Source organism: Tauraco erythrolophus, chromosome 2 (assembly GCF_009769465.1).
Source record: "Tauraco erythrolophus isolate bTauEry1 chromosome 2, bTauEry1.pri, whole genome shotgun sequence".
Classification (NCBI taxonomy): Eukaryota; Metazoa; Chordata; class Aves; order Musophagiformes; family Musophagidae; genus Tauraco; species Tauraco erythrolophus.
Window position 1 is genome coordinate 125,939,256 of NC_141466.1, and position 13,051 is coordinate 125,952,306.

At 41.0% G+C, this 13,051-nt stretch overlaps 1 protein-coding gene across 1 annotated transcript in view; it reads right to left on the reverse strand.

Annotated features, from left to right (window-relative positions):
- Positions 1–10,116: 10,116 nt before the first annotated feature.
- The window catches only part of SPTLC3 (serine palmitoyltransferase long chain base subunit 3), an 88,209-nt gene continuing 85,274 nt past the window's right edge, over positions 10,117–13,051 (reverse strand). Inside the window, exons 11-12 of the mRNA XM_086631109.1 lie at positions 12,603–12,732; positions 10,117–10,230 (exon numbers count right to left, since the gene is read on the reverse strand). Of these exons, the coding sequence (XP_086487235.1) occupies positions 10,117–10,230; positions 12,603–12,732 (244 nt within the window). The remainder of the gene's footprint in view (positions 10,231–12,602; positions 12,733–13,051) is intronic.

Genomic DNA, 13,051 nt, shown 5'->3' on the forward strand with positions numbered 1-13,051 from the left:
TACAAGCAGTAACCCAGTGGGCTGGATCTTCAAGTGCAACTCTGCTTACATCTGTACAATAAAGCTCAGTTATAACTACCTGAGAATCTGGCCAAGTGCCTTTTCCAGACCAAACAGGACATCACAGTACAAATATTATTCGGCACCAGAATGATACTTACGTGACATTCAGAAAAACAAAGAGAAAGATACTGGGAGGTAGAATTTAAGAGCAACCAGGTAGCCAAAGGTCTAAATGAAATGCTGATATCCCTCACTAATCCTTTCTTATCCTGTCTCCTCTCTCTCCCACCAAGCAGTCTCCTGAACCATATTAAGCTGCTGGGAGAATCAACAAGAAAAGCAGAAGGCTCTTTTGCTGTTTCTGTCATCATTTATTTATTTTTAAACAGAAAATTCTTGTCCGTTTCAGTGATGACGTTTTAATGAATCCATCAATCACTGCAAACTCCAAACTAGAATCCAACATAAAAGAGACCTATTTGTAATACGTGACCTAAGCTCATACCTAACAAAATTAGTTCTCAGGGAGACAATGCAGGTCTTTCATTGCTGTCTCCATGGAATCGTAGATGATTAAGCTGGACAGGGTCTCGTGGGTCCTCAAATCCAATCCCCTACACCTAGCATCACTTTATCCCTGCGTTGTTCCCTTGAGTGCATTATCTAATCCTTTGCTGACTGATTGCGACCCACCTTACAACTTCTCTTCCATGGGCAAGTTTTCATTGTGCGTTGCCTAAGCAAGCTCTTGATCATCCTTACAGGTCTTCAGTTCCCCCTTATCGATGATTTTCAGGGTGTTTGGATCCATGCTATCTCCCCTTCCCTTATTTATTTTAAGTCTTTCCAACATTGCCTTTTGCTTTTCTTGATTCCTTGCTCATTTGCTTGGCACATCTCAGTGCTGCCAGTTCCATTTAAAGGGCAGCCCACTCACTGCTGCATCACAATTCTGCCACCATGCTGGGCTCTTCAGGGCACATTCATAGCCAAATTTTGAATTTTTTTGGTGGCTGCCATATGCAGTGAATTCCCCAACCTCACTACATGATGACTCAATTCTTTGTTTCCCTTTTTATGGCTAACAGAACCATTACAACTTGCTTTCACTACCTTTGCACCATTTCTCTCAGGTTGACGTTTCACAGTTCTCACTTCATGCCTCTGCTTTCTTACCATAGCATCACTTTTCTTTGCCACTTGTCCTGTAGATACAGGAGCTGAGCTTCCTTCTTATACCCAGATTGAGAGGATTACTCAACCAGTTGGATTGAGAGCATTCTCCCTACCAACTCCTCTTCCCCAAGACTCCCCTCAGTGATGCCACCGAGATGCAAACCCCTAGGATGATTTTTAAAATAAAATCTGACTTAGAGAAGAACTTGACTCCAAATTCAAAACTTTCGAGCTCTCTACTCTTCACTGGCTGTTATTTTGGCTGCTGGTGATTTAAACTTACACAGATGACAAACACATTCAGTGTGCTGCATCCATGGACAAATATCCCTGCTGGCTTCAGAAGTATCAAAGAAAGCAGTTGCTGCTCCCTCGTGGTCATCAGCATCATCCCTGCTCTGAAAGTTACCATTGCCTAAACTTTGCTTCTATTTACAATCTTCTGTCTACGGTCTGTCTATAGAGATCCTTTTATCTATGCTCTCGGTTAAGTCAAAGCGAACCACGGTAATGAAGACTTACTACCGAAATGGCTTAAATCGAGCCATGTCTGCAGCCTCATGGAAGGACTTGACAAGACTCAGATCGGGACGCTGTTACAAACTGCAGTTTCTAAAGCAACTGGGCGATCCTGAACTCAATGATTTCTCTCCATTCTTTTCCACTTTCTTTTTTACCACTTGGCAAAGTGTTTTCACTGACTATGTCTCCTGTCAGTACTGTCTGGCATGAAGCCGTTTTAAAACTTAGGTGGCCCCTTGATTATCAAAGAACAGAAAGAGACCAGAACCCTTATATTGTATACAATACAGAAATCAAAGCTTAGATGTTATCACACAGCTGACCTCCTTCTGTGCTCACCATGGATGGCATCACACAGTAAACCTGCAATTATAAAGTGAATAGCAATTTCAAAATCTTCAGAAAAAAAGATCTTCTTATATTGGGACCAGCATAGACTGAATATTTTGCTGTCAGTGTGCCTTTATTCTTTTGAGGTCCATTGTCCCTTACCATATTCACAACAACATATTTCTTTTCCCATCTGTTAAAACCCAGCATGAAAATCAGACAGGGCTCTTGTGCCTGTTTCTCCCTGTTTTACACTTGAAAGCTGGCTTTACTCACTGCTGCCAATTTAGTCCTGGAAGGCTAGTATCACAAGTGGCCAAACGGAGACCACCTTCTGAGAAGAATCTGCTTTAGTTGTTTGCCTCTCAGTGATCAAACATGCCCCAGTTTCCTTCACAGAGTCAGTTCTGAGGAAATATATCACTTTTTATTACTTTATCATTTTCCATTGGGACTGGAAGAGTTCTGTGGAAAAACTACTGCAGCATCTGTATCTTAAACCATTGTCCTCTCTCTGCTGGGAGATGTTCTTGGCCTGTTTCCAAAGTATCACTTGTCCTGAACAGAAGGCAATCCTTGTTTCCATCAGCTTTCCTTATTTTTTTTGCCACTGGTTCACATCTAACATTCCTAGTTATGGAAGAAGAAGGCATCTCTGCTTTTGGACTCCACATTGTTCCTCCCTTATTCGAAACAATCAAGGAATCTGTCTGCTGTCACGGACACTGATGTCATACTGGTGTGGTGAGATCTTCTCTTCTCTTCTTCTTGTCCGAAAATCAGTCTGTCTTTGCTTTCCCTCTTCATTCTACCCTGTGGAGTCTCAATCCTGGCTGTCTCCACTGTCTTGTCATTTTGTCTTTGGGGGATAGTTTCCCTTCCTTTCTTCTTTGCTTCTGAATTGTTTTCCTTCTTCAGTTGAACAAATTTGTTGTTCAGCTTCACTTCTCCTGCACAAGCTAATTTCATCCTCTCTCTTGTACTTGGGTAGAGTTCTCCTATGGATATCCCTTCCTGTATTTCTGTTCTCCAGGCCTTCTTCTTCAGAAGGTGTCGTACTCTAGTATTTCTTTTGCTGTCTCCTCAGGATATTCCTCAATCACATCTTTGAATTCCTGTCTGAATTTCAAGTTACCTCCACCTGCCTCTTTAGTGCTTGCATTGTTTCCAACATGACTGTGGTCAAATTACATTCATACTTACGATCCTTCCATCACATGCCACACTGCACTGATGTGCAACTGGGAGCTCCTGCAACCATTCATCATCTTTGTGAACCCATTCCTCTCTTGTCCATTTCCAATTACTTTTCAAAAGAGTCTGACAGAGTTAGGTACCAAAACTCCACTGATACTTAGTAGGTGCTAGGTGCATTGGTTTACAATACGTGTTAGAGAAACAGGAGACTGTCACAAGCTGTTAAGCAATAAAAATCCCTGCAACATCATCTGTTGTGGTTGGACATTTTATTGAAATCCTGGATAGTCATTTGCAAAAAAGCTGACATGCAGGGTTTGGATTTAATCTTTGCATTTCCACTCAAACTGTGGCATTGTTTGAACACAACAGCTTTGGGATCCTGGCAAAAGAGTAAAACTGTCCGAGCTGTTCCACTCTGGTTTGAATTATCTCTCTTTTTATTTATTTATTTTTAGCTTTGAAGTCTGTGTACTTTAAAAATCAATGAACATCATATTAACAAGCAGACACTAATTACATTTTAACAAACTGGAAAGGCTTGGTTACAAATCCTTCAAAAGATAAATTCACATTTTAAAAAGCTTCCTAATCCAACTGGCATCATTGTGGTAAGACACTGACAAAGCCTGCACAGAATGGAAACGTTAAAAGAATCTGTTTTCCAGAAATGTTTTCTATGATTTATAATTAGTCTTCATCATTGTACTGTCTTGTACACTAGGTCTGGTAAACGGAGCACTTGTGACTTGTACAGGATTAATGGAGAAGTTCTGAAATGCAGAAATCAAATGATCACTCAGATAATAACAACACTTAGCTCTTTTGTAGCTCTTCTCATCAGTTCAGCTTCGCATTTTATAAATAAATCAGGATCACTATCACAGTTCTACAGAAGGACAAAAACAAGGCAAGGAACACTAATGTGTCTCATCTGCAATTACTTAGCACAACAGAGACAGATCAGAACTGGGTCTCTTGCATCCAGTTTAGAGCTCTGGCCCACAGGTTAGAGTGGTTTGCTGAGCAGTTTTTAAAATATGGGTATTGGAGTGTGCAGTGGGAGTCAGAGAGTTTGTATGGGAAGTTCTGCACACTTGGAAATGCCAAAAGTGTAAATAGATGGTCCAGGAACTATGACAAATATCATGCCTCTTCTAACCACTCTGGCTGGAAGTAGCTGCATCCTTGGTGTCAGGGATTTTTGTAAAGCAGCACCCACATGAAAGTAGGATCCCCAGCAATGCACAAAACAGTTTCTGTATAGTGCAGAGAGCCGAGTCATCATGAGGTTTGTGTGGTAACAACAAGGGGAGAGTAGGACACACGCAGGATACTTGTGTCGGAACAAGCTCCAGGAGACACACGGGGGAAGAAGCTATGCTTTTGAAAAGTCCCCACTGATTTCATCACTTCTGTGCTATTCCAGAACAGATGCTGAAGAGATCAACAGATGAGGAACTCACTTCAGACAAGAGGCTATCTGCAGCACAGCAAACCCAGCTTGTGCCAGGAAACATTTACTCACTGCAGTGCCATGGACCATATAAGGTCACATTGGACCCCAGTGGGCTGAGCCGTCCACTTTATGCTGTGCTCTGAACTGGTAAGATAGACCTGCTGCTTCTGTGCTGGGAGTGGAAAAGAAGCTACTGAAGATAAGGGCAACAAACATACTTTATGGCATGAGATCAGTTCTATGCTCCAGGAACTGGAGGATATGTATACCATGACCCATTCACAGGATACTAGAGTCAGCTCATGCTCATAGCAAATTCTTTGAGACAATTTCCATGGGGGTGATAGAAAAGCAAGCTTCACCCATCACATCTGGCACCATTGCTCCATGTCACACATACCAAAATTTCTCTGTCTGTTACTGCAAGTACTCGACTTACTTGTGAGAATTGATTTTCTAGACTTCCTACAGCATCCTGCTTTCACAGCTACATCTTCTGATTGAGCTGATTTGCCAGAAAGAAACTCATCTGCAGGAGTGACCTAGAGGCCATGTCCTCCTGTATCTGCAAAGAAGAGGTTAGACTGTCATGCCTGTCCTGGAGCCACATCAGCTACACCTGGCAGAGCAACACAGGCAGTTGTCACCATACCACAGCCACTCCCAGCAGTGGCATCCCAGCCATCACAATAATCAGTGATGCTGTGCACAGTTGTCACTTGAATGATGTCCGAACAATTTTCAGCATCAGCACTGTTGCCTCTAAATGGCGGCTCAAACGTTGCTGCAAACCTGGTTACTCCTGCAGCACAAGCTGTTGGACTTCCATATATTGATAAAAATTAATACTTGTTGGCTTGCCACAGCATCTGGCAGAAGCGACTCTCCAAAAACGATCTATGAAACATAACAGAGTACCAACTATCAGACATACCTGCTATGGCACCCTATCTACTCTGCTTTCTCTTCATAAACAAACTGGAGTAACACACAGGGTGTGATATTGCTCTTTTTCTGCTTTGCAGTCACTATTTCGATAGTAAAGACCAAGTTTTCCACCTAGCTGGTTAAACAGGCTTAACAACTCCTGTAACACTCACTTGCACAAAAAAATTCTTTGCACACAACTGGATCCAGTCTCAGTCCCCAGGTCTACCACATCTCTCCAGATCCTGTGCCTCTACATTACCCTTTTATTTTGATTAACATGGGATATAAATAGATTTATCATTGCTCCCTTGTGTCACTTGTCAGTGATATACTACATACGTGGAGACGCACTCACCTCTTATGTGACTGCTGAGCAACCAGCCTGATTCAGACCCCAGACTCCTGTTCTGATGGCGCTGAATTATTATTTTGCGTGGTCACATGGGTGGTGTTTTTGGGACCATCCTGACAGGTCTGAAGCTCTGCCTCACTAATGGACAGAGTGAGATTGTCATTGTCTTGTGAGTGGTCTGCGGTGAGAACAAACACCACTGGATGTGTGAGTAAACAAGGGAAACACCTAGATACTTTTTTTGAAGGCATCTGGAGGCTCGAATGTTCAGCTGCCAATGTTGGAATGACATCTGCCATTTCTCAGCTGGTGGTGTGGTTTCTTTACAAGTTGGTCCTGATCTGTGTTTCAATTTGAAGAACCATTAAACTTTATGCACAAATAAAAAGCAGATCATGTATTAGAGAATCTCTACTGGATTTCTAAGCAGGCTAGAAAGTACATAAACACCTTTAGTGTAGCTTGCTTTCTTACATCATTATTTCGTTCTCTGTCCCAGCAGGACAGGGAAATACACGATGCACCTTCAACCAAACACATTGGGGGTGGGGGTGGGACGGGCATGGAAGAAAAAAGGAAAAAAGGGAAATTGAAATCCTACCTTGAGTAAATTCACTCCCATATCTCGGTCCCCCGTGAAGAGCAGTGGCTGTGAAATAGTCCAGAGACATCAGCGTTCAAACCTTTCTGAAATAAATGCAGGCAGCTCACCTCAAACTGACAGGTTGCTCTCATGCTTGCACTAGCTTTAAACCAACGGTATTGACTTCAAAGTAAGATTTAACCTGATCTACACTTGCATGATTGATAGATCAAGCCCATTCTTGGTTCAACAGCTTGGGCAGTTCAGATTTGGTTCAGCTTAGAAACTTAGCACCGTATGTGAAAAAGAAAGATTAAAGTCTGCAGGAGCTGATGAGGATACCAGGAAAAACAGACAGAGTGAGGCAATGCCTAAAAAGCCAACTGTTACACTTCAAGTTCTCTGCAGCTGCCAGTGTGCTTTCCCCTGGACCCAGAGGACAGAAACCAGAAGAACAGAGAGAACAATATAAAGAGGCAGGAGAAGTGGATGGGGGAACCACCTTGACAAGTTAGATAAGCTCAGGAAATGAAGGCTTTCTAAAATATGAGGTGGGATAAAGGTATAGAAAAGGGCAAACAATTCAGATACTCTGTCAAAGAAACAGCTCTTGAGTCTTCCCATAGTGTGAAGGCCAATCACGGTTTTAAGTAAGATAACAAGATGCTGGAATTGCAGCTTGCCAACAGAAAGTTAGTGTATTCATACTTACATTTCCACTGGATTAAAATATAACAACTTGACCAATTTTTATTTATGGAAGGCAGTTCTTCTTCAAGACCTTCTAAACCAATTACAGAGAACTACATCTCCCGAGAACATGTATGCCTGAAGATGGAGTATATTCTAGGTAACACGTGATCCTTATGCTGGATGTGCTTATTCCCTAATAAGTATTCCATCCTTTTTTTTCTTAAGCTGGCTAAAATAGAGTCTCCAAGCGCTGATCAACTTTAAATCTATTAAAATTGATGTAAATCTGGAAAAACTCCACTGAAATTGCTCTGGTGGAAAAGCCAGTGCCAGACCATAACTAAGTCTCATGGGGAAAATCTAAAAGTCTGAAGTTCTGGGAGTTTTACTATTGCACCAGTGGAGCAGGGATTTCTCCCTAAACGCTCCCCAAGCCCCGGGATAGTCAGCCTGTACTTTCTCTAATGTGTAAGAGATGGAAGAAATCAGAAGAGAGCATATAATAAATCAACTGAGAGTGTCTAAAAAATAGCTGTCCTGTCTCCTTAATATGAGAGAGAGTAATGTTCTGAGGGCAGGAGGAATTCAGCTTTAGACAGAAAACATTCCCCTATAGGGGTACAAAAAGTGATCATTCTGTAGCTTAATCAATCTCAGGCCTCTCTTTGAGGGAAAGAGCGTGTTGCCTGCAACAGCACGTGTAGCAACGTTTGCTGAAATATAAACTACGGCCGTATACCCCAAGATGGAAGGTCAGAAGTCAACTGAGGATCTGGCCGCAGATGTTCGGCAACTGAGATCAAAACGCAATATATCAAATTCCGTACTTTTTCTCGAGGAACAGGTTGCAGAAATTTCTCAACCCGTCTTCTTCGCAGTAAAGTGCGCTCACCCTGCGTGTAACAAAGCTGTACGTCACAAATTGCCAGGTTGATCAAAGACAAAGTTCACGTTTCCTAATTTCTCTGTCCTGTGCTTGAGTATTTTAATATTTATACACCGAGTTTGCTCTTACCCACAAACACAGCTCCCTTGAACCTCTGTTTTTCAAGTCAGTCTACCAAAGTGAAGAATCATATGACACCGTTTAGTTCTCCCCCAGCCCTTGATATATGTTTCCTAAAGCCGACATTTGATATTATGGAATGTGTTGTAATCAATTCTTAAAGTTATAGCACCACTGGATTTTTATTAACTCGCACAACAACAACAACAACAACGAAAATCCAACAAAAAATAGGCCCTCATAACCAATCAGCCTGGTTATATCCTGAAAGCTGCTTTAACAAGCAGGGAGTAATATAGTGTAATTGGTACTCCGCAATTTAATTGTTCTGTTCTTAAATCTAATATTGCAGCTGTGGGTTAAGTTTACACCACAGCTTTCAAGAGAACATGAAAGTGTGGTACATCTGTGCAACAGAAAGCTAAACATCTCTCATCTGATGTGTTTACAATGACATTTGATAGCGTGGAATGGTTTGCAGTTCATTCTTAAAGCTGCAGAATCGCTTTTCGACGCTGCAAAAAAGGGAAAAAGCCTCCAATCTCCTTCAAACAACTCAGCCCACATAAGCCTGACGATAATGCTGCTGCAGGCATTGCAGGGAAACTGCCGACTGTAACAATTCCTTCGAGTATCTTTGAGCGTTTGTCACTCGGGCAGCAGAAAAGGGGACAAGGACATTTTCTCCCCCAGATGACATAAACAATTATTTGAAAAACAAACCGTTCAAAAAAGTCTGCAGTTAGACAAGTAAAACAACCCCTGACATGCATAAAACAGACAAGTATATTTCAAGAAATGTTATTAAGTGGATGATTTCAGCACATTTAGAAACAGAGTTTTCAATTTAACAGGTGGCAGAATCACTTATGGTATCTCTGACTTCACATTCTATGTAACTAACAGCTTTGGCATTATGTACTTGTTAGTGAATTTATTAAGCCCATAAGTAGTTCAAGAAACTTAAGAACGGGTTCATAAATGTCATCTGCAGTTTCTGAACTGCAAGTATCTGACTGTTTTGATCAAGGTTTTTACGGGAAAGTTAAATGGTTATTAAAATTATTTACTACTGCTACACGAGAAGGGAGCAAGCCTGCTGAAGAACTTACGTTGTGATAAGATGTGAAAGGCTGTAGGTCAAGTGTGTTAGCAGAAAAGCGTTTCTGTTTATGTCTAAGCCCAAATTTTTGTACGTTACGAAGTTTATAGTGTATTTAAGTGGCCGAGAAAGGGTCTGTGGAGGGAAGGAGGCATTTTCCCTTTCCCATACCTGCTGTCAGAAACACATGATCTGATCAGGCTACTTTTCTTGTTCTCAGCATTAGCTGCCTTCTAACATTTTCTGTCCTTAGAGAAATGTGTGATAGGGCAACTTAGTTACAGAGGTTACTTTCTGCTCATTCCTCCGTAGCAGTCCACACCGACGTCTTGATTGATGCCCTTCAACAGATAAAAACAATCTCACTGACAAAGCTCAGCTATATTACCATACTACAGTGGAATATATTCCGGTTTTAAACTTTATTATTTCAGTCACAATTAAGACTATCTGAAGCCTCTTCATAAAAAGGGGCCATAACAAAAGCTGTACGTTAGCAAGTCGATCAATGGACGCATTCATTCTGCATCAAAAATACCGTAAGAAGGACAGATCTCCTGGGGAGGCAAATCTGTATCAATATTTCAGTCTCTTGAATACAGAAATTTGATACAATAAAATGCAACACCCGAGCTTCCCCTCCTTTCAATTAACTGAGAAACAAAAATTGTCCTTAGAAGGGAAGAAATGCATTTGTATTTTTCCATTTTCGGGTTTTCCCCCCGTTCATAGCATCATAATGTTCTCTTCATGGGTGGAAAACTTAATCTTCAAGTTCAAGCCTAGTTTCTTCATACAGTTCAGGATGAGATGACTTGGAATACCGGGAATATTTCAGATGTAGAAAATCACCCAATTCATCCAGAGCATTCAAAACCTGTAAGATCATTATACTGTGTCAATTCTGTTGGAAAAGAAATAAAGTTCTAGTAACCTCTACTTTAAAGCAGAACAAGAAGATCATAAAAGCATCAATTAAAGAAAGTTTAAAGGGCAAATAGGCAAATTTTTCTCTTATTCTCCTGCAGTGAACGTCAATGCAGTTGTAGATGTACAATAGCATCTATGAGAACAGAGTTTACTCCTTCAGTATGTTATGGTTTATTAGTAAGTATATTAATTAAGCACAGATGAAAAAAATGACCTTTTTCTAAAAGCACAGGGAGACAATAATCCAGATAAAAAGTTATCTTTGCTTGTGCAAGAGAGATGTGTAAGGCAATACCTCAATATTTCCCTACAGCTCCCAAAGACTGGAGTTGCCACTGCGTTTTCTTAGACAGGACTCAGCCCACAGTGCTGATCAGAGTCACCATAAATAGTCTGAATAGTTTCAGATATTTTTAGTTCATTCCATTATTTTCTTGTATTAACATCACATTAATAATGCTCTAATATTGTGACACACTTTGCCGAGCTGCGTCCCCAGCTCTCAGTAAATTCAAAAAGTAACCAGGGAACTCTATACCACAGAGAAGCAGCTCAGTGTTTTGCAGCATCTGATCCACATTCAAGAGCAGCCAACCTTTTGGCATCAAAGAAGAAAACCGCAATTTTGATTTTGAGCCTGTTTCTGTTAAGTCACTAAAATGAGCTCAAGAACAAAAAGGAGTAATTTAGTAATGGTTTATGCAGAGAGATAGCTTCAAGGTCATTAGGGAAGTTATTCTTGGGAGCTTGCCCTTCCATGGATCTTTCCTCTTTTTAGTTCCAGGCTGAGATTTGAACCGAATTTTGCCAAAGGGAAAAGTTTTCATTGTGCTTGTTACCTGTTGTTACCCTAGGTTTAGGCATATTCACAAAGTGTTTGTCCTAAAAACTTTCCATCTGCAAGTAATTAAACTCAGGGCATTTCCATCCCCCCATACTGTAAGGACATTTAAAGGACGCCTCAAGTACTACAGCAATGATCCCACTTTCAAAGGCAAAAATACAGCATGTCCAAGAATGATGGCTGGGGAGTGTTTCAGACCTTCACTGGTACCAGGAAGCAACAATGTGCAGGTAGCAGGAAGTGAACACGCAAGGACGGCCCAAAAATGTAATAGGCTTGACATATAGTGGGAGAGGGGGGAAGGAAAAAAAATCAAAGCAGTAACCTCAAGAGATGAATCTTCAGATCAACTTCATCTCCTATTGCTAGTTACATGAGCCAAACTCTACAGAAACAGCAAGAGCTGGCAGTGACCAGACAAGGATGTAGCTATGTCCTGTTCTACGCAACGTTATCTTTATGGTATCATACCTTGTTAATAACTACTGCACCTTTAAGAGCAGCAGGAATTTTACACTGCACACATGCAAGGCAGGTTTTTCCATGTTGTTTGAGAGGGGTCTACACTGGCGTGGGAGCTGGTCAGTTGGGCAGGGCTCTGGCCCCAAGCTCCATGTGAATCTCGGGATGCAAATGGAGAACCAGGGGCTCTCTGCAGGCACAGGTGCTTGTCTGCACAAAAGAGTGGCATCTTTAACTCAAATACCTTCCGTGTTCATGGGTTTTTTGCTTTGACCGAAAGGAAATAGCCTGAAATTTACTGTTAAGCCTCCGTGTTTCGTGCCTCGAAGTCGGCTTATTCTAAGAATGAAAAAAACATATAGCAAGCCAGGCCAAAAACACCTTCGGCAAGAAAGGGAGATGGAAAATTTCAAAGAGTTGATTTTAAACACATTTCTGACTGTGTTGGAATGGAAGTTTATGATGGAAGTCTCAAGATACTCTTAACAGTATTTCTGAGATCAGAGAAAGATACAGAACTGAGACAGGCCAGACAGCATCAATTAAACTTCATTAGGTTCCAACAGTTCCAAATACTGTTTGCAATTTCCACCTGTACCCCCAAGGCTGTCCCATCTACTTCTGCAATTCAAGAAACATGTGGAAATATGGAATGAAAATAAGGGTATGGAAAACTTGATCTTCAATTATTTCCATATCGTTTCATGTTTCCTACTCTGATAGTTCTGACCTAGCATTTAACTTTTGCCTTGCTGTGCTCTTCATGTAGGTCTTTATTAGTTATGACAGATTTGGTCTCTATTAAAAATAGAAGAACATAACAAGTTAACTGTCCCATAATTTATTTTAAAAAATAAAATATATAAGACTAAAATGCCTTTAAAGATCAAGGGACAAGGCCAGAAAAACAAATGTAAAAATGAATTATTGAGATTCAAAGTAACAGACACGCAGCTTCTCCCAACCTCCTTTGCACCTGAAATTAATTTCAGCAGGACATCTGCTGTGCTTACCGTGTCTAACATCTCCCGTGTATGTGCCGCTGACACACAAAACCGAGCCCTGGATTCTGTGATAGGAGTAGCTGGAAACCCAACCACAACCACCCCAATATTTTTTTCTAACATGCGTCTTGCAAAAGCCCTAAGGAGAGAAGAAGGAGAAAAAACAAAAGTAAATTATCTCCAATAAACTGGCCACAAAGAGAAAACACTCAAGTATAATAAAACAATGGGTAAAATCCTGTCTTCAATTGAAGTGGATGGTAATATTCCCATTGAATTCAATAAGAGTCAGAATTTTACAAGTAGGACTGAGATTCTTTGGTGCTTCACAGCTCATGAAGCCAAGTGGCTGTCAAACACTAGAAGTGTGATGGCACAGAGAGCATTGCAGAATAGACATGATTCATTTATGTCAATGAGAGGCTTTGAGTGCAAAACATGTGGGCGTTTATAGTCCC